Here is a 25,359-nt window from a genome sequence, read left to right on the forward strand (position 1 = left end):
GACATTGGAGAATTGCAAGGTCTGGAATCATTGCAAAAAGAAGTTCAAATTGTTCCCGAGGAAGTTGTTGAAGAAGCATATGAATCTGGGAGTGATGATGAACGGCAAACGGTTGTTGAGGTCGACGATGAAATCGATGAAGATATTTGGGAATACAACGAAAAGCCTGCCGAAGAATCTCACAATGAACAATCAGAGTGTGAAGAGGCTGACCGCGAAATGGATAGATATGCTGGACGCAATGCCGATGACTGGCGTGATGTTGAAGGTGCCGTTGGCGGGGTGTCAGATGAAGACTCTTTTCAAATAGACCAAATATACGATGAGGCTATCAAGAATCGAAAGCCATCGGGAATTCTTCGGGACTATGACAGTATTCTTAAGGAAATTCAGGTTTCAGATGAAGATCGTCTTGAGGATGAACAAACTACTTTCTCGATCAATGGAAATAATATGAGGAATCTTGAACCTGGACTATGGTCCCCACAGAGTCGATCAAGCCGAGCCAGTAGCCGAGATAGTTCAAGAAGTTTCATTGAATACGAACGGAGAGACAATGAGATGAGGTACTTAGCAGATCCCACAATGTCAGCTATCAATTCAACACGCCTTAGATCACGTTACGGAATCGTACCTTCGACATCTCTACCAACCGGCTTCGAGGATGATGACGTGGATTTGAATTATGTTCCAAAAAAGGAATACAATTGGAGGAAAAATTTCAAACTCGATGATGATTCGGAGGAAAATAAAAACCAAACCCAAAATCAAAACCAAAACCAAATTCAATACTTAGATCTAGATAGTAGAAAATTCAGCCTTGGTGGCGAGAGCATAACCATATTTTCACAGAGTCGTGAACACTCAGTAGAAAGCGATAACCTGAAAAGAAGTAATGAAGATGAAGAAATTGAAGACAAATTACAACAGGAATCAGAAGAGCTCGAGAAATCATCGAAAAAGAAGAAAAACAGAAGAAAATCCAGAAAGGGCTCTAAAGGAAGCATCGACGAAGAAAAAGAAAGTGTAACTACAGATGGTGATTCAGCATCAAAAAGAAAGAATCGACAGGAATCTAAGAAAAACGTCGTTGAAATTCCTTCAGAGTCCGAGAAAAAGAACGATCTACCATCAGTTCAGCAAGAGGACGAAACTGAAAGCTCTCAATCGAAGAAAAAATTAAGGAAGCACAAGAAAGCTAAAGAGGAAATAGTCTTGCCCAAATTAGACATCGTTATTCCAACACCAGAAAAGAAAGCTCCACCTCCATCTGTTGCTGCTCTACGGGCAGCACTGTCAGCCCCACCACCGGTAGCGCCAGAGAAAAAATCTCCCCCAGTAGTTATTAAGCCAAAAAAACTCTGGGAAAAATCACCTTCAATATCCGATAAGCAGTCCTCAATAACTGAGTCAAAAGACAGTAATACCAGTATCCGTTCATCTATAAGTCCAAAACCTGCGAAAATTTCACAATCTATTACTTCCAGTGAAAGTCATCAACCCCCGACTGTGCCATCAGCTGTTAAAGAAAATGGTGTTGCGAATGTGACACCATTGAAAACTAAAACCTTAGAATCGACACATCCGTCTTCCACTTCACCTGAGATTTCACCACTACGAAATACAGCTTTTCCTTCGTCACGAACCGATTTGCCCCCAAAAAAGGAAGAGAAACAAGACACAGAAATAGTGAAATCCGAAAAAAGTGAAACACAAAAATTAGAAACCAAATCTACAGAATCAGTCAATCCAAATACACAAGAAACCCCAACAATACTTCAATCCGAAAATAAAACCACCGTCGTCAGCGAAACAACCCAAAACAAATCCGAACTGTCAAATTCAAATTCCATTTTAGAGCCCCCGTCCGCAGACTCAATACAAAATCAAAGCTCTGATATCTCCAAAACAAATCCACCAAATACAGAGATCCTCGATTTGGCGTTGGGCGCCAGTAATATAAAACAAAGCGAAAATCCTCTCGATTCGGACATATTAAAAGATGGCGGTTTGTACCCTCTGTTCTAATAAATTTTGCGACTAAAACTTTGTCTTTAACAAATGCTCACTACTTGCGCCTTTTTACCACCTGCAGCACAAATAATAATCCATAATAATTTATAACAACAACAAAACAATAACTAACAGCAAATTCGGAATTCCTTACTACAAACAATTTTATTTAATCAAATATATAAGTTTAAAAAAATAAAAACACAGCTTGTATAATAATTTTATTTGCCTTGAATATTTTTATTTATATTATTTATTTTTTGTTTACTTTTTTTCTTATAGACACGCAAAAACTAGGTTTTTCCGCATATATCCTTAAAAAATATATATAAAACACAAATATTATATACATAGTCATAATATGTTGTGCAAGACATACGCTGTTCATATATATATACAAACTTAATATAAATATATAAATTCCTATTTTGATATATTTTCTTTTGTTGCTTAAATAAAAGGCTTGTGTAATGGAAATTTTTATTTCGGTATACGCCTAGAAAATATAATTAAAAACAAAAATAATAGGAGTTCCAAACATAAAACTTTTTGAATTATTTATTTTGTTTGTTTGGATTTTATTTTAATTTTAATTTATTTTATTTTATTCATTTTTTGTTTTTGTATACAAAATATTATAATAAATATGATTCTCATCAAATAAAAGACATACAAAATGTTACATTTTTGCATTTTATTTATTTTCTATTATAATTTTAAGTTTAAATTTTTTAAGATGGTATCTTTTGGTTATGGATATTTGACACCTAAAAATGTCAAAAAACAAGAAATTCAATAAATAAACACACGGTTCAATAATAAATCACAAATTTATTTTGATGAAAAGTGATTTAGAGGTAGAAAAATCTGTAGTTTAGGTTGTTTTTAATTGGAAAACTCAAAAAAAGAACATTTGATCAATGGTTGAGAACTTTTAATTTCCTTTATATTGAATTGAAAATATTCTGGCAATCAAGTGGAATTAAATTATCATTGAAATTATACAATTTGTGAAAATTTGATTAGAATAATTCGTGACATTTGGAAAGTACACGAAAATCACCAACAAAAATAGGCAACATGAAGAAGTCGATACTTTTTCTGTTGAATACTGTATTTGTCGAAAAGCTTTTCTGTTTTCGTCGGAGAATTAAGTCTAAAGCTGCCTGCCAATTTCAAATAATGATCTTTAGGAAATTTTGAAACTTTTTCTGTTTAAACTTGGAATAAGTAAGACGAGTTGCTAGAAATTGTACTACAGGGGCCTGATTATGATGTTCACGGTGCATCGTTTTCAATTCGACATTTCAAACTCGACTTGCGTCGTATTATTATATTAACGAATTTGTGACGAATCAAAAATAGTTCTTTCTATATTCCAGTGATTTGACACTTTTAGTTTGACTTTTTCCAGTGATTTGACACTTTTGGTTTGACATCATTACACAAATTTTATTTTGTTAAGATTGAATTTGTAAAATTTGCGGTGATTTATTCAATAAACAACATTAAATTTAAAAATGGAATCAATTATGGTGTATATATATTTTCTAAAATGGAGGAATTTGTTGTAATGCTCTTATTTTTCTTCATAAACTCGACGAGAGCCAAAAAAGTATGTCGATTTGCTTGCTTGTTTTTATCTATATTTTATATTTTATTGTGGATTATTTATAAGAAAATTAATAAACACTCTTTTACCTGTGAATCCGCCAAAAAAAAAACTTGTCGGATTTCAAATCTCCACCAAACATTATCACATTTCAAATTCGCCTTCGAATTCGTTAATTGGTCGAATTCAAAACGAAGAAGACGAAAGCGAAATCAATAATTGAAAAATGGCAAACTCGCTAGCAAACGATTCACCGCGAACATCATGATCAGGCCCCACTTTGCGTATAACTTTTTGTAGACTTAAATTTTTATGAAAAAAATTGATTGTTGGATCTTTATAAAAAAAATTATTATATTTTTTATAGACAAAATTTGTTTAAAGCCAATATCTCAATTTTTAAAAAAAATATTTGAGTCGAAAATTAATGTTTACCAACTCTTATTAATGTTTGTTTAGGTTTTTATTTTTACAAACAACTGTCAAACGTTGTAAATTAAAACATTTGGTTCATTTATAAAAAAACGTTAATTGAAAGTACATACGAACGCACTCAAAGACATTTCTCTGATGAAAAATGAAAAAAAAAAACGAACAAAAAAACAAAAAAACATTTCTCTAAAAAATCTTTTATTTAGACTCAATTCGACAAATCTTAACGTTTAAAAAAACGGGAATGGGAAATTAATTAGATAATATTGGAAAACCCTGCACTAAAGAAAATGTCAGCACATATCATGTGAGAGATTTTACAGAATCAGTAGAGTCAATAACATACCCACCATTTTGAATTTAAAAAAACTAGCGCTCTAATATTCAAATCAAAATAGGCGTTTTACCTCAAAATAATCGCATATCGATGAAAACATCGTTATCAAAAATTGTCAAAAAGTCCCTTTTTGCTAGTCTCGTCTCATTCTCGTCAAAATCGAAAAATTTCAGTCTCGTCCCGTATCGGTATCGGTATCTGTGAAAATCTTTCTTTTCTAAATCAAGGATGATTTTTAAAAGCTATAAAAAAGTATAAAAAAACACACATTTCAAAAAATATCATGAAATCTTTATTTGGAATCGATAGTACGGTCCATATTATTGAATCTTTGAAGATTATCTCCTGCAAATCTTGACCTTGAGTATGACTTTGGCATACTCTTTCAAACATTTCGGCCGATATCTCACGAATAAATACTTCAATTTTATCTTCCAATGCGTCAATTGAAGCGGGCTTGTCTGTATAGACATGAGCTCTAACATAGCCTCACAAAAAATAGTAAAATGTTCACTGAACTCGCCTCTCAATAAGTCCATTGTTACGCGTGCTGTTTGGCTTGTAGCACCGTCTTGTTGAAACCACATGTCCTGTAAGTCAAGCTATTGCATTTTAGGCAAAAAAAGTTGGATATTATCTCACGGTTGCGCTCACCATTCGCTGTTACAGCTTCGATTTGCATCATCTTTGAAGAAGTACGGTCCAACTATGCCTTTTCTAGATGCATTGGTAGCCCTTGCAATGCTTCTGGCTAATAATTACTCCAAAATCGACAATTCTGCTTATTTACGTACCCATTGAGCCAAAAATTAGCTTTGTCGGTGAGCACAATTTTTCGGTTAAAAAGTGGACTCTGAACTTTCTTAACAGAGCTCGCGTTTTTATAATAAAATTCAATAATTTGCAAGCGTTATTCGTTTGTAAGACGACTCATAGTTAAATTATAGACCAAACTGAAGATGTTTGACAGTGAAACAAAACACGAAAAGTTCGTCAGCTGTTTAAACCACTGTTGCCAAAAAGATAATAGCTACAAAATCACCTTTAACAATTTAAATCATTAAAATTCTCATTAGCTTTGAGTCTTTGAAGTTTAACTCAATATGAAGTTTTGAGCAAACCTTAAATTCAAAACTTCGATAGTTTTGGAAAATACTTTTTTAAGCGCTGATTTCTAATTTTTTTAATTTTATTTTAACTACTTGTTCAAGTTTCTTTCAGATTTTTGTAAGACACGTGAAATGTAAGAACTTATGATGAAGGTTTTTCGAATATTGTTTCATATAATATAAATATTTCTACTAAATATTGAACTAAGATTTGGAAAACCACTAAGAATTTCATAAAGAAAATACTTCATCAATTTAGATATACTCAAAAAGCCCTATATACATACATATGTACGTATTTTTTCGAATTTCGCAAAAATAATATCTAAAAAAACTGATGTGATATATTAAATTTGAAGTCAGATTTGAATTAATGCCACCAAAACTCATTGCAAAAGTACCATTTTATTCCCAGTAAGAAAATCTTGTCAACTAGTGTTTCTATTGATAAAAGAGAAATTTAATTGTCATTTAATTATAATAACGAAAGGAAAAATGGTAGGCGCAATAAAATTCAAAACTTGTGCACGTTTGTGTTACTGTTATTGTATTTCATTTCACAAATCGAAAAACAATTAACAAAATACATTTTTGCATTGGTCGAAAATAGGGCCTCTCGGCTGGAATTTATTAGAGCCAGCCGTGGAGCCCACTTACCTAAAATCCTTTTTAAAATATAATGACAAACTCTTATGTGCATAATCATCCTAAATTCTGGGCTCTACAAATTAAATTATGTATATTCGTTTTATTTCTTCTTGAAAGCTACGAACTCTAAAATAATAACCTTCAATAAAAATATCACTTATTTAAAGTGCCTAATGGTTTCCCTAGACTATTCTAAGACCTCTTTGACGTTAATTTTTTAATTCAATTCGGTTTTGTATTATTATTACCTTATTAAATTGTCCTTACTATTTTGTATTAAATTTGAGTATGAATAAAAATAAATAAAGTTAAATTTAAACGACGTTGTGAATGACCGTGAAAATTATCAATCATTTAATTTGTTTGTATACGTAATTGTATCATGTAACGACCTGGTCATCAAAGGGTTAAGGAAAAATCATACTGCTTTAAAGACCTACATATGTGTAAAAACGGAAACTTCTTGTTATTTGCATCAAAATTTAAATACAACGAAAACGACACCAAAAAATATTCGAAAACATAATTTACAATATTATTTTTGTATTTTATTTTGCTCCGCTTTTCAGACAACAAATTTTTTGTTTATAATTATCATGAATATTCATAAATGTATCCTTAAAATATGCAATATGGTTTACAAATTTGGTGTTTTCGTAAACGAATTTTGTATTGATCTTCCCAAAATTTTAAACAACGTAAATACATAAATACATGTGCGTAAAAAAGAAGAATTTTTTTTAACGTCTTGACTATTTGCAGTAGTATAGTATAGTGGTTAGTGCGTAGAACTGTTAGGCCAGAAGTCTTTGGTTTAACCTCTGCCTGCGCCACCCAATGTTTTTTTCTACGGGTACTGCCTCTTGCAAGGAATTTAGAAATCCTCCAAGAGTATTGTTTGACATGAAAAGTGCTTTTTAAAATGTTCGGATTCGGTCCCCTACAACTCTAAAATGACTCGCACAGGAGGAGGAGGTTGCGCCACAAAATTTAATTATCTTATTGAGTAAAAAATCATATTATAGAACATTTTAAATGTTCATTATTTTCTATAAATATAACACAATCCTCATTATCCGGTAATTAAAAGTATACACCTGGCTAGGTATATTTTAAAAATTGTATAATCGTTTATACTATTTTCGTTTAGATTTAAAAAATCCCATATCGTCGTAATAAATTCGATTTTACCTTAAATTTGAATTATTTTATTTATTTTGTTAATTCACATGGTTCCTTTCTAGAAATATTTATTTGGCAATGTGTTCCATTTGAAAATGCATTTCGTTTCTTCAAGGGTCTGCTCAGCGCCCGTTTAAAATACTAATCATATTTAAATATTTTACTTAAAAATACTCGATTTTATATTTGAACTTTTATAAATACCACAGAATCTGTTCAATGCGGAAGATGATTAAGAGTAAATAAACAACTTTTAACAGCAGCTATGAATTCGCCACTCTTTAGTATCTTCCAGATCTGAGATCTGAAGGAAAACTATATATTTCAGTGACATGTGTTTTGAAATTCACTACCATTGCCTATTGCCGATTGCTTCATGATGACGATGATGATGATGTGCACTACCAATTTAAATGCATAAAATGTCTAAAAATATACCTAAATCACTGGCCACTCAAGTGGATGGTTGCCAATTTTGTTTTTTTTTTCAAAATTTGTTGTTTTGTATTATTGTTTTTAGTTTTGCTGTAAAAACTAAAAATGCAAATGCACTGACATGACAACGAAAGAACCCCAAATGCATTCCATCTGCCACTGCCACGGTGCGAACTCTGTGTAAACATTGCCGAGCAAGCTTAACATATAAACAAGAAAAAAAAAAACATAAAGATTAATTGCAAACGGTCTTCACTTTGACAACGAAGCCGAAGATTCTTGTTTGGTCACTGGTATTCGTCTTCGGATGGCCTAATTCTACGCCTACGTATTCGAGGTGTGCTGTACTTTGATTCTATAAGAAGTACTCGTTAATCATAGACTATTCCATTGCACGTCACATTAAATTAAGTCTAACCCAAGCAAGTTAGTCATAGAACTGTTTGTTTTGTGCGTGAATATTTTGCCTGCACTTTGATGTGTGTTATTAATTTTTGACAGTTTTGTTTGTGTTCTTCTCGCATTTGTCAGTTGTGTTTTTAGATTTTTCTTTTTAAATCGGTGGGCACCGGGCAGCGAGTGAAATTGTGAGTGACATAAAATTTTGTTAAATGATTAGTGCCAAGTTATTTAAGATTTTCGTGTTTTTTGTTTTTCAATTTTGACAAAGGACCTTGCACTCGATTTTTCTAGTTGTCTTAATTCAAGAAGTTAAATTATTTTGAAAGTGAAAGCTTTTGGTTTTTGTTTTGAATTGTTAAGAATATTTGACAGGGGAGATATTTTTGCTGTCATTTGAGAGGTACTTAAGTGATTTTTAAAATAAATACAAATATTTACATACACACATATACCTTGTTGTTTCCGGGTTAGAGCATCATCAGGTTGAGATCATTATACTGTTAGAATTAATGCTAACAAAATATATTATTTCATAAAGTCAGCAGATGGTTATTTTTAAGTAGCAAACATCTTATAAGAAAGCTTTAATTAAGTTTCTGGATAAAAATTGAGAAACAAGTATAAGACTGATATTGACTGGGTTTAAGAACTGCATTATTTTATATTATTTGACTGCAGAAGTTTGGCGCAAATCTGAATATTTGAATATACCCTATATGTCGTTTATTAACTATTCCCAAGAATTTGACAATTATTCTATGGCAAGTTTAAATGCTTTTTACACGAGCCATACTCAATTGCAATAACATACATTAAAGGGTAACACATATGGTACTTGTACTCTAGTTTAATAAATTTAGAATTTTAAATTTTACGTAAATTTAGACAAAACGATTTTATCACGAAAAATACGTATGCACGAGTATATTAGTTTGAAACAAAAGAATTAGCACTACTTCCTTAAAAATTAATTTAGACATTTATTAGGATCTAATTATAATAATAGCCACATATTTAAAATGTTCCTATACAAAACACAGGAAAACTTTGATCTTTATACTTGCGATACATAGGAACTTTATGGCACGTATTCCATTCGTAAAAAATTTGAACCCGAGATTTTAATCCAACACACATTAAGATGAAAATTAAGGTTTTAAGTCGATTCGCGTTAAACATTTTTATTCTTTAAAAAAAAATTATGTGGCCAAAAATAAAAAAATTGAATTTTCCCAAAAACGAACCTATAGATTTTTCTTAAATTTTCTCTAATTTGTTTTCTTGATTGAGCTTCTTTCAACAATAAAAACATAATTTTATTTTGCTTCAAAAGGGTACCCCCTGTTATATGGTAACAGTTATTTTACTTGTGAGTTGTTGTAGAAACTCATGGACCGATTTCAATAATTTTTTGAATGAACATAATAATATTTGATGATAAAAAATGTATTGTTATGGATTTTTAAAAAAATATTATATTTTTCTTCAAAATTCGATATCTTAATAAATTGTATAAATACAAATTTAATTAAAGAAAAAAACTCTAACTATTTAAAATAAAAATCTTGCAATAAATCAAGGTTTATTTAAAATTAAATGTTATTTAAATTTTTTAAGAAGAAAAGTAAAACTTATTTTGGAGGTAAATTTTTTAATCTTAAAATACAGGAAATTTTCATTTTTCTGCCATTATCTCGAAAACGTTAGGGCCCACACTTTTTTATCAGCAAAAATAAAATATAGAAAATAACATGTTTAATTTTTTATAAACTGAAACTTACATAAATTCAATACGATATTTATTCGAATGAAGTTAGACATTAAATTGTAAAAAAGGTTCCATTTGTTAAAATTCAGTATTTAAACGCTCAAAATGACTACCTTTGAAATGGACGCATGACCATGCAGTTAATTTCAAAATACAAAGTTACCCATTTGCGGTTTCAAAAGTAAACTTAAATATAACAAATATACATACAAAATTTGTTTTAATGATATTTCTTTTTTATTATAATATTAAATTGAACGTTGAAATTATGTGTGAAACACTACATTAATTAAATGACCACCTGAAAAAAAATAAACCTGAAAAAAAATTGTAACCTCGAAAATTTTACGAATAGAAAATGATTTTATCTCCAAAACAAGTTTGTGCCACGAAAAACAACGTTGTTAACATCTGGTAAAATTTTGAGAAAAATCAAATTGACAGTTTTTTTATAAAAAATAAAACCTAAGAAAAGCATTTCTAAAAGTTCCTAAAAATTCATTTTCGACTCAAATATCTTTTCATAAGCTTGAGATTATAGCTTCAAACTTATTGTATCTTATAAGAAATATTAATTTCAACATTCGTAAAAATTTTGAGAAAAATCGAATTGACAGTTTTCTTATAAAAAAATAGAAACTTAAAAGAAAATTTAACAAAAGTTAGTAAAAATTGATTTTTGACACAAAAATCTTTCCAAAACTTTGAGATTATGGCTTCAAACTAATTTTAACTTATAAGAAATATTGTTTTCAACATTTTTTGTTTTTTTTTACAGTTTTGAGAAAAATCGAATTAAAAAAAAAATCTAAAGACAAACATTAATAAAAGTTGGTAAAAATTGATTTCCGACTCAAATATCTTTTCAAAGCTTTAAGATATTGGCTTTAAACTACTTTTATCTTTTAAAAAATATCGTTGTCAACATTTTGTTAAATTTTGAGAAAAATCTTATCTTAATTTAATCTTAAAAATTTTATCTTACAGAAAATATTGTTTTCGACATTCAGTAAATTTTTTACAAAAATTCAACAGTCCGTTTTTAATAAAAAAAAAAACAAAATCTGCAAACAATTGTACTCAAATTTGGTAAACATTTATGTATGGTTCTCGATATCTCATGAACAATAAAAGATATTGACTGCAAATTAATTTCATTCAACCAATTTGTATATATAAGAATTAAAAGCTTTTAAGAAATGCTTTCGGCTTAAAATCTCGTTAATTAAAATATATTTCGGAATAAAACTATTTCATTATATGAAATTTTGAAATTTTTAATAATAATTCAACTGATAACTTTTTTAAAACAACACGAAAACCTACAAACTTTTAAGCAAGACAAATCTACAGACGGGATGGGAAGTTCTCAGTGTGGGTCGCATCCCAGCCTCTTTTTAATATTTAGTTTTGATAGAATTGGAGTTTCAAAAATGGGAGATTGCGCAATTGCTCCAAATCTCACATCCATACAACAACATTGCTTGAAACGCAACCTTTTGTATAATAATCTTATTTTCAACACTTAAATACGATTTTGTATTTATAATCGGGTATAACAATATTATTGCAATGTTAACTTTTTTAATTATTTTACTTATATGTTCGTTACATAATATACTCTCCGAAAACACAGTGTCCAAGCTATACGTACCCTCCATTCCTTCCTTCAATATCTGTATACAAAACTATTAAATCAAAATAATTCTTTTTATCAACCCACAATTTAAAAAATCAAATACACATAAACCGTACTGAGTACATACATACGTATATCAAAATTTATAATAATTCAGGCTAAATTATTTTAAATAATTTAAACGGAAATTTTTAACCCACATAAATTATATTTTAGTTTATTTATTATTATTTGTGGCGCGTACCTTACCTCTGGCCAAGCCGATCCAACTCAAGTCAAACCAAAAGCAATATTTTAAAAATTTACGCTTGCCAAAATAAAATCACCCATCGAGACTTTCAATCATCAATCTAAACCACCTACAATATGAATTGTTTTGTACGTTTGAATTTGAGTTTGAAATTTCATTTCATTTTTTCGAAAATTCTTACAAAAAAAGCCATCTTTCTTTTTTGAATTAAACAACAACAAAACTTAAATATCTTTGTATGTTTTCAAAGATAGGCAGGTATAAGTACGTTTGTCTGTGTGTTTGGTATATGGGAAATTTTAATGCTCCTTAAAATAGAATTATAATTTGTTTTTCGCTTAGGTGAATTAGCATCGTTGTGCCGAGTGCAATTTTTAAATATATGAACAATTATTTTAGAGCTTGCCGACTAACCAAAAAAAAAGCTATGATAATAATCGACTTTGATCATCAAAAATGAGTTTAAATTTTGAATCTAATAATATTATAAAATATTCTCAAAAAAATACAAAATTCAAAAATATTTTTTGGCAACAAATTAAACTAGAATGTTAATACCATTGGCAAATGGGTTCGTCTCAAAATCTGACAGAAGGTGTTTTACAAAATACATAACATAGGTTAGGTATATTCGTACACTGAATTGAGTACATGCATTTTATAGCCGAAACATGAGTACATTGGTCTTAAAATATTAAAAACACTTAATAATTTTATTGTATAAATGGTACGTGTGCAATGTTCACATGGTCGGATGATATTTTAATGGTTTGACAATTTTGAAATTAATTGCGAAATGTGCAAAATGATTCATATTTTATAATAAAGCAATTAAATAAATTATTGTGAATCATTTTCGATAATATTAAGATCACATACATATTAGGGACTAATTTGATTTAAATTTTATATCTCAACAAAAATTATACATATATTTCTTTTTAATTTTTTATTTTTGTGGCACGCTTCTCGAATGAATTAATTTCTATATTCCTATAATATTTCAAACTTAATTTGACAACTAAACAAAACAAAAACAACAAACTATAAAACTTAGTTGACACAAAAAACTGCGTTCTACTAATGAATTTCGTCGTAAATTAGATTTTAAAAATTAAAAAACGAAATGTGGCGAAAACAAAAATGTTTAAAAATCAAAAATCATCATCAATGAAAGAAACTGGAAAATCCTCTTAGAATGTCATCTCGATTTAATTTCTTCGAGATTAATTTATTTAGATATTTTTTATTTATTTTGCATTCTATGAAAAATAAAATGATGCAAAAAGTATTTTAAAGTGGGTGACAAATTATTCTAGAAGTTATATTTAACAAAAAACAAAAGAAAATAATATTAGAGATCTATGATTGTCTTTATTATATTTATTCACACCGTATGCAAAAATGTTTATTTTTATGTTTATTTTCCCGATAAAATGGGAATAAACATTTATAAAAATATAAAACATAGCATTACAGTTAAAAAGTTCTATTATAGAAATTTAATGCAAAACATTATTTTTGTTTAAATTGGAACTCCACATGTAAATTGAGAAAATCCAATTTTAAAACTGAATAAATAAAAATAGAGATACAATTCTTTAACGTCTACGTCAGAAGAAATGTTTTTGTATATAAAAACATAACTACATAGCTTTTTGATTGACTATGAGGTCTTATTCTTAAAATAATTGAAAAGCCTTTCCACCTCGAAAATTGTTTTTATTTATTTATCTATTTTGTTTTTATTACAAACCAAAGCATTTACAAATAATTTTAAGCTTTCACTTAGATGAATGAAATTTCAATAAGATACAATGTTTAAGGTTAAAGAATTTTTGCAAATCTGTTCAATTTGTTTTATTTAAATATTCATAACGAAATATAAGAACATTTAGTTTTAAGTGCTTGTGATGAAAATCAATTTAAATTTCATGAAATTGTTCTCATGACAAATATGAATATGTGTTTCCCAAGACGGCATTGTGAAAGGACGTTTGAAGGTAATATAATAGTGATTTTTTGTTGGTTAAACTTTTAAGACATTGAAATGATGAGGTACTGCTTTCATAGCTTAAAATTATAATTTTAGGAGTACAAGCGAGATAAAGATAAAAAAGTAATTTGTTGATTTTTATAGATTTTATCCAAAACCTCTCAATCTATAAAAACAAGAAAATCAAGCCGTAACAAGGGCGGATCCAGACTTTTAATCAGGCGGGGTTACACACTTAGATGAGTTTTTACTCACCGCTTAAAAATGTTCTCAAATTTATAGATTTTAATTGCTAAAGCGACAACTTTAGTTATCAAGTTACTTTAGAACACTGTTGTCCAAGGTAACTAACTATTTAATTTGGATGACTCCCTACATATAAAAGCATTCCAAGATTCCAACAGTTTTCTAAATATGCCTTATTATAGGATTTTTAGTGGATTTCACGCAGAAATTGTTTTGAAACGTAGCTTTTTTTCGAAAAATAAAATATAATTTTCTTCTTTCCGTTTCTATTAATGCAAAGAACGCTACAAAAATTCAAGAGAGAAGATCTGCTTTGAAAAACTGTCGGGCTTTTTATGACGTATTTTTTTCGGACTCAATTTTCGGGAGTCTGTTATTACTATCGCTGTCAGACAGCTAACTCGTACTTTGACCTTAAAGGAGTCAACAGAACTTAAAAATTGCAGGCAGAAAAATGATTGTTTCTTGGATTTGAGGATATAGGTGCATTTAAGTACATTATTTCTCTTAAAAAATAAACAAATTAAGGTAAACAAACAAGTTGGGAAAAAACGTTTGTGTGGCACTCACACATTACACGTTTTGGAATCTTTTTCCACTTATAATCTCAACAGATTCAAAGCTTTTATATCAATAAATATGAAACGCTTATTATGTTTTTCAATTCGCTATTAGTTTAAGAAAAAGTGTCACTTTTGATATTTTTGAACATTTATATTATTGAAATTCGTGTTTAAATCTCAGTTCTGGAGCAATCAAATCAAATTTACTTCAAAAGTAGATTTATTAAATTTCTTAAGATCTTTTGTATTAACAGAAATTTTGAATGAAATAAAATGCACGTTTGGGTCGCTACAATTTCCTAATGTCTTCCAAAAAGTCTGTTTAAAAATATTTCCTGTATTTTAAGATTTAAAAATGTAACTTATTTTTTTTTGGAAATCATGACTCCAACGACTTTATTACGATTTTATTTGCTTTATAGAATTATTGATCCACCCAATCTTGATTTAAAGACAGACGTTTTCAGGCTATACTTATCATATTTTGAGTTCTTTTTCCTTAATTTATGAAAGAAAAAGAAATTCAACTTTTTTGTCTTAAAATTATTATTCTTAAAACTAAACACTCTCGAAAATAATTGCTAATGATCATTTACATTTTTACTTTCTTTATGAATAGAATTTCAAAACTTCTGAAATTGAGAACTTGAATAATGTGGAAGTATCCCATGAAAATTATTGGTATCGAAAAATGAATTGCCAATTCGAGCTGAAAAGTTATGAATATTTTCTAATTTTAACAATTGGAAAAATTCGGAAGACTTTTATTTCATTATTGCGCTCACTTTGCTTATTAATTTAAAAAAAAAATAAATAGAAATAAATCTAAAAGCATATGTTAGATGAATAATGACAACAACAAAAAAAGTTGTATTTCTTGTCTGGCTTGTAACTTGACCTACAGTTTTTCACTACAAATTTCTCAAATTCTTTGACAACTATTGGTGATATGGTAAACCAAGTGCAGAATCCGTACGTAAGAATGGGTCTTATGTTCTGTTCCAGCGTGCATTTTTACCTTTTTTATAATCATCTTACCATGTTTATTAAAGAAGAATCGGTTTTGAAGATTGACGCCAAGATACTTTGTTTCTGAACGTAACGGTATTTTAAAATTATTTTAGGGAGGGATTTATTCACTTTAACTGCAAGGTAATGTCCTTTTCCGCTATCATTTCTAAACCAAGTCAATCCACATTTTCTAGGGTTAATTTTTAGTCTGCATTTCTTAAAATTGTTTTCCAAAAGTGGTAGTATTTGCTTTATTTTGTTAAGGTTGGTCTAACATCATATGCGAATACAATTCCGCTATTCATCAGTATAGCGAATAGAACCCGGTTCATCTGATGTGGGATATGAAAGAGGGAAATAATGCAAAATTAAATTAAACAAATATGGGCCAAAAATAGACCCTTGAGCGACGCCTGTATTAACGGGGAAAAAGGGAGTGTGTTCAGAACCTAAATATATAATGCAGAAGTTCTGTTAGTAAAAAAGTTTAATATCAACTTAATGAACCAATTCGGAATATTCAGTCGGATGAGTTTAGAAATTAGACCAAAGTGCCAAAGCTAATCGAACGCTTTTTCAAGGTCAATATCCAAGCACACTGTACATGTTTTATTCCTAAGACTGCGAACTACCTTATCTTGGAAAAGAAGCAATGCATGTTCAGTGAAGCTGCCTTTTTTAAAACCAAATTGGTTTCTTGGAATGATGTTTTCATCTTCACAGAACGTGTTTAAGGTATTAGCCAGCACCCGTTCAAGAAGCTTACCGATGTTTAAAAGAAGCGAGATTGGTCGAAAGCTGTCAAACTTTCGACTTGCCTTTTTCTTTGATATTGGTAAGATCATTGCCTGTTTCCATGATGTCGGAAAGTAACCATTATTAATTTACTGGTTAAAAGCAATTGATAAACCAGTGTTCAGGGAGAACGAGCATTTTTTTAAATACAATTTGAAATGTTACATTGCCTGACTTTTGCTATTGAAGGATGATCTATAGACATTGACAATGTTTGGAGAACAGGTGATGTTATTTTATAAAAATGTTGTCAAAGTTTCAAAATTGGCTGCTCTAAACAAACTTACGGTGGAGATTACTTCATTTTCAAAATTAGTAATTAGGAGTAAAAGTCCCTAAATGCACTTAACTTGGACAGTATGTCGACAAGTTCTTCCCGTTGTATAGAAGATTCTGATAGGAAATATATATCCCGGAAAATTCGCGATCCGTGAACCTATCAATTTCTTTAAAAGCATAAGGTGAAGGCGTAATTTTACTCACTCTGGATTTAAAGGAATTATTAAGATCAAAGTTTACATTTTCCTTAATAATTTTACTTATGCACTGAATTTTTGACTGGAGATGATTAGTTTGTGTAACTACATACGAGAGCCTTTTTCTTAATCTCTTATAACAAAATCTCCCATTTTTAAAATCTTCAATTTAAAAATCTCGCATTATTAAAATATCGCATAACAAAATCTAACTTTTACCGAAACAAATCTCGCTAGTGCATTAAATTCTTGCTGTATAAAAATTTTGGAAATCAGAATCTCGAAGCATAAGCAGTATAAGGCAGATCTAAAATCTTATTAATTAATTAATTATAATTAATAAATATTCTATTTTAATGCGAGATTATAAATTCCTAGATTTCAGTTTGCAAGATTTAAATGTTGCGGGCTATCACTTTGAGAGGTTCTGTATTACAAAGATATTGATATAACAGATTTCGTAATGCGAGATGTTTAAAATGAAGTTTTAGAATGCAGTAAATCGTACTTAACCCCTACATAAGTGTACATGTTCATTTGACAAGTAAAAATTAGTACTATTTATTACTAGTCACAATTTACGTTGAAAATTTTAAAACTTTAAAGAAACTTTTAAAAATAAATTCAAATAGAAATTATTATTTATGTATATGAAAATTGAAAAAAATTGCTTTGTCCGTTAACGTTATATTTCCTTTTTATAAAAGAAATACTTTTTAAATTCATGGAAAATTTAATGAAATTTTAATGATATCTTTTTGTATTATAAATGCCTTTCCTTCAATGGAATACAAATTAATTGATTTCTCTGAATTTCTTCTCATAAGAAATATACTAATTTATTTTAGAACATTAAGGAAAGAAGAATCTAAAAAATGATTAACAAATGAACAATATTAATTATTTTTCATATGATTTGAATACTTATTACTTCAAATCAGAATACAAAAATTGTTCAAAATAACATGCGGTCATCCTTGATTTATTTATTTTTGTTTGACGATATTCTTTTCTTTACAAATTATTTTTGTGCAAAAAAAGATGTTAAATCATTTATCAAAAGAAATCTGATGACTTGTCAGTTAGACATAAAAATTCTAAAAATCAGGGCTCATTTTAAAAATATTCTTCATATAATTTTTCTCTCTTTGAATTTGAAACCTTCACTTTGAATTAAACGCAAATGTCTTAATTGTTCTTGAATGAAGTATTTTAACAAACAAAAATATGCAACTGACCATGAAACGACAAATTATCCCTAAGTGTCAAAAATAATAACATATACATTTGTAGTCAAATGACTTTTTGCATTATCATATTTTTTAATGAATGACAACTCAAGACCATCAATTTAAATATTATAAATATATACAAATGTCTGGTGAAACCCCACAAAAATGATCAATATTTTTGTTGGCAAACAATATCTCAAAAAATATTTAAAACAAAATATAAATATTATATTCCAATATCTCTGATGACATGTAAAACTGCCAGACCGAATTTTTCAAAACCGTAACGAAATCAAAGGGAAAATAAAACTTTTTCAAGTCTGTTTTCGTTGTTTGCACATAAAATATGTTTGCATTTTGCATCCCACTTCACTGAACCAGCACAGCATAGAACTGATGCAGATCTGTGGCATCAGAATTCTAAATTTAGACCAAATATCAGCACACTTCGGCTGCAATCCACATTTATCACATGCAACCAATTAGTCGCTTCGCAAATGCATTTTCTCCTGACCTAAATTTACGTGGGTCAATAATTCTGAGCGAATATCTGACTCAGAACCCACTTTGCTTAACTAGATTAGTTAACAAAATAAAAAGCTTATCAAACTATTTCGTCAAAACCATATGAGTGCTGAAATGGAATTTCATTTACGGATCCAAATTTTGTTTATTTGCAAAAATAATGTTTTCGATTAACCTACACCACCGCCACGGTGCGGCGATCGATATAATTTAATTATAATACCATCCCCCTACTCTATCCGTGTCTTGCGTTATTGTGGTATTGCGAATTAATTTTTTTTACCACAATTTAAAATTAATGTTTTTCTTTCATTTAAAATCGATTTATTTTGTTTGTTGTTGTATTGGGCCTCCAACCAACAACGTTCATGAACAATCCAAAATTTTCTAGATGCGTGCGTAGCCTAGCCTAGCCGAGCCGTTTACCGCGCGCGTTGTTATTTCTCACTTTTCCCATTAAAACCATTTTTTGGCCAATTGGCGGGTCGTGTGCACAAAACGTGAAAACAAATTTAAAAAAATGTAAAATAAACGTCTTGAGTATGGAAAACAACAAAAACACAAAAATAAGAAGAAACAAAATTTCAAATTATTGTATCTCTGAGATATTTATGCGGCTTTCGTTAAGGTAGAAATTTGTTACGGTTCGGTTTGAGTATCTTCCAATGTGAAGAATATGGGTATATAGGAGAGTAGGTTCTCTGTGCCACCTTGAAAAACAGCTTGAGAGTAATTTTACTTCCAGAGTACCGTTGCCTAGATCTATCTATATACTCTATAGACAGAAGACAGGTGTGAGTGATGGCAGACAGCTCTCAGGTTTAGCTATGGATTTGCATTTCATGTACCTGCGTATGTATTTGTAAGTTAACGTTCTGACCCCAGTCAAAACGATTACGTCCTAATCCCGCAATAAAAAGTGAGCCCACACATATGAGTGATCCAAGTCTACTAGGCTAGCCACCTTTTTTTCAACAAGTTCTTACATTTCCGCAGCTGCTGCTGGGAGTGATGAAAATGGGTGGAGAAGGGGTGACTCGCTCCACATGATTTGTCTTACAATTTAAAAAAAAAAACTATTTTGCTGAGATTCTATGAATAACACAAGCTCTCTTGGATTGAATGTCTCTCGCAAACTCACAAGTCGCAACTCACAATAGCAAGGGAAACGCTAAACGCTAAAAACGCACCGACACCGATCTTTTTGGAACAGCTACTCTGTGTCTCTCTTCGTTTTCGTTTTTGTTGGTCGTCTCTTGTTTATGTTGTTGTTGTATCTTTATGTGCGTTTGAGATATTTTTATAATTATATTGAACAAAAAAATATACACATTTTGTGTTTGTTCTTAATTGAAAAATATTCAAAACGAAGAAAAATTCAGAGAAAACTCTCTCCACCATCTCCGCCGCCACCAGCACCATCACCACCGATACACTGATACACCGCTGGTGCTACCGTGCTGCCTTCCATCCTTCAAATCTTAATATACCAAGCAATATTTTATTCAAATGCATTTGAGGAAAAGCTGAGATAGTTTTTCACAGTTCATATTTTGACTCGGGGAAGTTTAAATCGTTCGTTCACAAAAAAAAAAAAACGAAAAATTCGCGTTTGGAATTCGGCTTCTTTTGTTCTTCTGGTTTAATTTTCTAAATTTCGTATAAATTCGATTTAAATTTCGAATTAACTCCTCTCAATTGCATTAAATAATAATTTTATTTAAATTTTAACTGATTTATTCAAAATGGCTGATGTGGAAGTAATGCATACGGTTACGGAAGTTAAGAAGTCGCGTAAAGTGAAAAAATCATCTAAGCGCCGTGATGATCAGATTGAAGCTTCGGAAATTCAAATAACTGAAGTCGATCAAACCGCTGAAGATATCGAGAGGGGGTACGTGTCGTTTGTCGAATTCGAAAAAAGTTCATCAAACTTCAGATGAAAGAAAAAGTTCTTGTTTTCTAATTACAAAAGAAAAAAAACTTAAAAAGTTGATTGGATTGTGTGTCCTTCTTAATGGAATGATGCCTTAATGAGGATACATATAAATAAAGTTGTGTTTCAGTATTTTTGGATCAATTATTTCTGGTTGCCAATTTTGGAAGCATTTACTCCGTGAACAAAAAAATTAACAAGAGCCAGAGAGAGATATAAAGTGTAAAGTTGTTATGCAACTTGCATCAGGCCTTTTATATTTAAATATTTTGAGTTAATGAGGTGGATTTTTAGAGTTTGTTTTTCAGCATGTATGTAGGTACGGTACGATTTTCTAATCTGTATCTGCGAGATATTTTAATTTATTTCAAGAGTATAGAGTTCTGATGCTGTTTTGTGTTTATTTAACTTTTAAAGGCCAAATTGTGTAAACATTTGACTGGATTGGTTATTATTAAAATAAATACCATTTAAAGACTTAAAATATTGTTATTATTTTGATGGTGCTCATTAAAATATATTAAAGATAATTTCATTATGTTCGTTCTGAATGCAAAGAATTAATTTCAACCTTTTTTTTTGAACAAACGAATTATCAAATCAATTTTATATTTTGTGCTTGTTTGATTTGAAAAATATTAAAAGAATACTTTTAATTGGACTTATTAAAGACAGGCATAAAAAAAATGATTTCCAATTTAACAATTTACTCAGTTATTCTTTTATCTGGCTTACACTTTTATGATTAATTTAATTAATTTTAGTATACATTGAAAAAAACATCTTTGCAATTTTAAATACCTTGCCAAAAACTGGAATCGTTGCCAGCGGAGCTATACCGGTAAAGGGAAAACGTTATAAATTGTGTAATAAAAAAGTTATTAGCTGCCCCAATAGTGATTTATATATTTTTACGAATCGCTTGCTAAATTCAATTAAAATATTATAAGTCCGCTAATGATATCTCTAAGACAGAGAATATGCTTTCACACTTATTCAGGCTATAAACTTTGTAATGTGACCGTGCAGCACATTTTCGTTTCATCCTACAAACGGAAAATCCAAGTTGCTTGGAATTGGCGTTAAATTTGTTTTTTTTTACGCTACAGTAATAAACTTTTAAAACATTTGTATTAGACAAAAATTGACACAAAATGTTTTATGACAACAACCCAATTCTTTTCGAACTATTTCTATTTTTATTTGTATATCTAGAACTAGCTAAAGTCTTCTCATGTTTTAAGTGTGAAAAATTGATATCTTTTTACCTAGTGTAGGGACGAAATTCCTTTGAATAATGAAGAATTCAAACTGTAGTTTAGTTTGTTTACAACTCTGTTTACAATTATATGATATTATTTCTATGAAATAATTCTGTATTTAAGTACTCTAATTTGTCAATCTTTGCAACCTTATGGAAAGTGCTGAAGAAATATCCTTCTTCTGTTTTGTTGAAGAAGATGATTAAAAATACCCTTAAACTAACCTCTAACCAAAAATCAAAATTTGAGTAGTACATTTAACCTTATTTATATTTATTTTTTAAAGAATTTAAGGACTTGCGTTTCTTAATTTGTTCATTTCTAATTGTTGGCGAAATGTCTTTTCCATTCATTTTGATGTTAAAATAAAATTAATATTTGTTAAGAGAAATCAGTTGATGTTTATCTCATTGTTAAGAAGGAAACATTGAAAAACGATGTTAGCCACATAACTGCCAATGCCTTTTATAAATTTAAAGGAACTGTTTTTATTTTTTTTTCAAAATGAATCTTTAGTTGCAAACTCTTGCCATTATTTCAATTTTTACTTTTTCCGAATGGGAAAACAAAGAATATCCACTCTAGTACCCAAAAAACAATTTTCCAACTTGAACTTAATAGTGACTATCACATTCCACCTTCATAAAATTGATTCTAAAGCACTTAATTCGATAATTCTAATGCAAATGAAAAAAAATCTGCCTTCATCCACGGTGGCGAAATATTTATAAATTATTTTAATTAAACGCCACACCCTAACAGGAATAATAAAGATTCAAATTATTAATGTACAATTACCAGTGTTGATTTTTCATGGAATTAAATTTTGTATGGTGTCCAAGGTATCGACATTCCGCACGGTTCATCAAGAGGTTTGCTCATCTTATGAGACCGCTCAAAAAGTAAGGAATAACTCTTCCCATAAAATAAAAATACCGGCAAATTTACTTATTGAAATAATGGGTTTGTGCATTCGATTAGTTCGTTCAAATACACGCACCATTTATTTGACATATTTTTTTCGCAGTGTTTTATGTTTTTATTATATTAGAAAGTTTAGTTTCTCACTAAATTATAAATTATGTATGTATTATATATTCAATAAAAATACATATCGTATAATCTTCAGAAAAGTTTCTCTCTTTTGACACCTTATTTGTTCAAATAAGTTCAATGTAAAAGACTTTTATGTGAAAATTGTTTATAAATAAATTGTTTATAAAGAACTTCTAATTTGTGAAAGAACTATTCATGACAAGATTTTGACTTGGAGGATTTTTAAATTCCTCGCAAAAGGCAGTATCCGTAAAAAAAACTTTAGATGGCACAGGCAGGGATTGAAATAAATCCACAAATTCTTGACATAAAAAAGATTAATATCTATTTTAATTATGTTGCAATGCATTAACAAAACTTAAACTCACTCACAGTTTAAAACTTCCAACATTCCTCTCAAAACCAAAATCAAATTGAAATGATCAAAAATATACTATCAACATCATAATGTTTATAAACAATGAATATACACATTGGAAGACAAGAAATTTTTATATAATTCACCAACGACACGTTACGCCCCTCGACTAAACTAAAGGTACTTAAACAACATAAATATATATTAACAAATTATATTACGTGACATAAAAAAATCACTTAAGAATTCTCAAAACTATCAATGCAACAATTTAAAATGTTTCTCGCTTTTTTTTTTATGCCCTATAAAATTATTCTATATTTTCCTATTTTCTTTTTCTAGTTAATTTTCAGTGGCGAATATACAAAGGCAATGAACAAGGATTGGCATTCTGGCCATTTCTGTTGTTGGCAATGTGATGAAAGCTTAACCGGACAACGGTATGTGATCCGTGACGATCATCCTTACTGTATTAAGTGCTACGAAAATGTGTTCGCTAACACTTGTGAAGAGTGTAGCAAGATCATTGGAATTGACTCGAAGGCTAGTATAAATTTTTAATTTCATTTTTTCACAAACATTAATTTAAAAAACAAAATTTTAATATTTTAGGATCTTTCCTATAAAGACAAGCATTGGCATGAGGCATGTTTCTTGTGCAACAAATGTCGCATATCATTAGTTGATAAACAATTCGGTGCTAAGGCCGATAAAATCTACTGTGGCAATTGTTATGATGCTCAATTTGCATCACGTTGCGATGGATGTGGCGAAGTTTTTCGTGCCGGTAAGTGTTACCAAATAAATTTTTTTTTTGTATCATTTAAGTCTTGATGTAAATAATTTTTTAATCAAGCGTGTGTAGAATTTATTAGAAAAAAGAAAAAAAATACTTATTTGTTTTCTTTTTTTTTCTCTTTTCACTGCTTTCAAAATTGTATTCCTAATTTTTAATTTTATCTTGTATTTTTTTTTGTATATTTAAACAAAAATAATTACCAACTAATTATAATAGAGGGTAAGTGGTAATTGTCTCTTTAAAAGGGGAGAGAGTGAAACAAGTCACAATACTTGGCTATTATGTTGTTATTCTGTTACTGTTGTAAATGTTGCTGTTTTATGTTGAACATTCATTATTATTGATGTTTTAGAAACAAACTATTTTGTTGTTGTAATTTTATTGTAAAATTTGTATTAAATGTCGATAATTTTTAAATTTAAGAATTGAATCATTTTCAATCAGTCATCTATGCGACAAGTTCATACTAATCAGTGGATAGTAAATCAAAATATTTGTACATTTTTATTTGTAATTTAAATTAGGAAGTATCTGTTACTAAGTGTTTAATATGTGCCGCCGCACTCGTACTGTTGACTGTTTTGTCAAACAAACAACTGAATGGTAATATGACTAGTAATATGAACTAGTAAATGGCAGACACAAATATATTTGTTAGCTTATTTATCCACTAAGTGGTATGAACTGTGTTGTAGAACATAATAATAAATAAAAAATTGATTTGTTTATTTAAATTTATAGATAGAAATTTACTAAGAATTTTCATCAAACAATCGATGTTTCATTGAGGAGTATTTTTTAAATTAAAGATTATTAGAACATTACAATTGATATTTGTATAACAATGTCTGTCATTATACATATCTTCAATTATTTTCATTTATTTAATCGTTCATTTGGTTTTTTATTACATCAATACTAAAAAACATAAATATTAAGGTAAAATTAGAAAATAAAGAGATAAAGGTAATTGAGAAATAACATCGAGCCCTTCCCGCCATATTATCGTAAGCGACATTTTCAATAAAAAAGTCAACAGAATTATTAAAATTTGCTAGTAACTTAAAGAGCCTTGAAGACCATAATTTCCAATACTGACTATAAATACAAGTTGTTTTAAGGACCAGCAGTAAGCTTTTGATTCATCTTTTACGATAAAATTTATTTTGGCACTTACGATAATTTGAAGGGAAGGGCTTGACATCTTTGTGCATCTTTTGCCATACACAGCTCTATTCAATTATTTCTTAGCATAGGGTTCTCTATAAGAATTTTGA

At 29.4% G+C, this 25,359-nt stretch overlaps 1 protein-coding gene across 8 annotated transcripts in view; it reads left to right on the forward strand.

Annotated features, from left to right (window-relative positions):
* Positions 1-25,359, forward strand: part of LOC129944201 (four and a half LIM domains protein 2) — a 230,180-nt gene that overhangs the window by 172,936 nt on the left and 31,885 nt on the right. For 6 of the 8 annotated variants that reach the window (XM_056053468.1, XM_056053466.1, XM_056053464.1 and 3 more), the window contains 2 exons: positions 23,626-23,826; positions 23,896-24,070. In XM_056053468.1, coding sequence (XP_055909443.1) covers positions 23,626-23,826; positions 23,896-24,070 — 376 coding nt within the window. Of the gene's footprint in view, positions 1-7,969; positions 8,106-20,206; positions 20,566-23,625; positions 23,827-23,895; positions 24,071-25,359 lie in introns of those variants that run through there. The other 2 variants (XM_056053470.1, XM_056053469.1) reach the window with 2 other exon arrangements.

This window comes from Eupeodes corollae, chromosome 2, assembly GCF_945859685.1.
Source record: "Eupeodes corollae chromosome 2, idEupCoro1.1, whole genome shotgun sequence".
Classification (NCBI taxonomy): domain Eukaryota; kingdom Metazoa; phylum Arthropoda; class Insecta; order Diptera; family Syrphidae; genus Eupeodes; species Eupeodes corollae.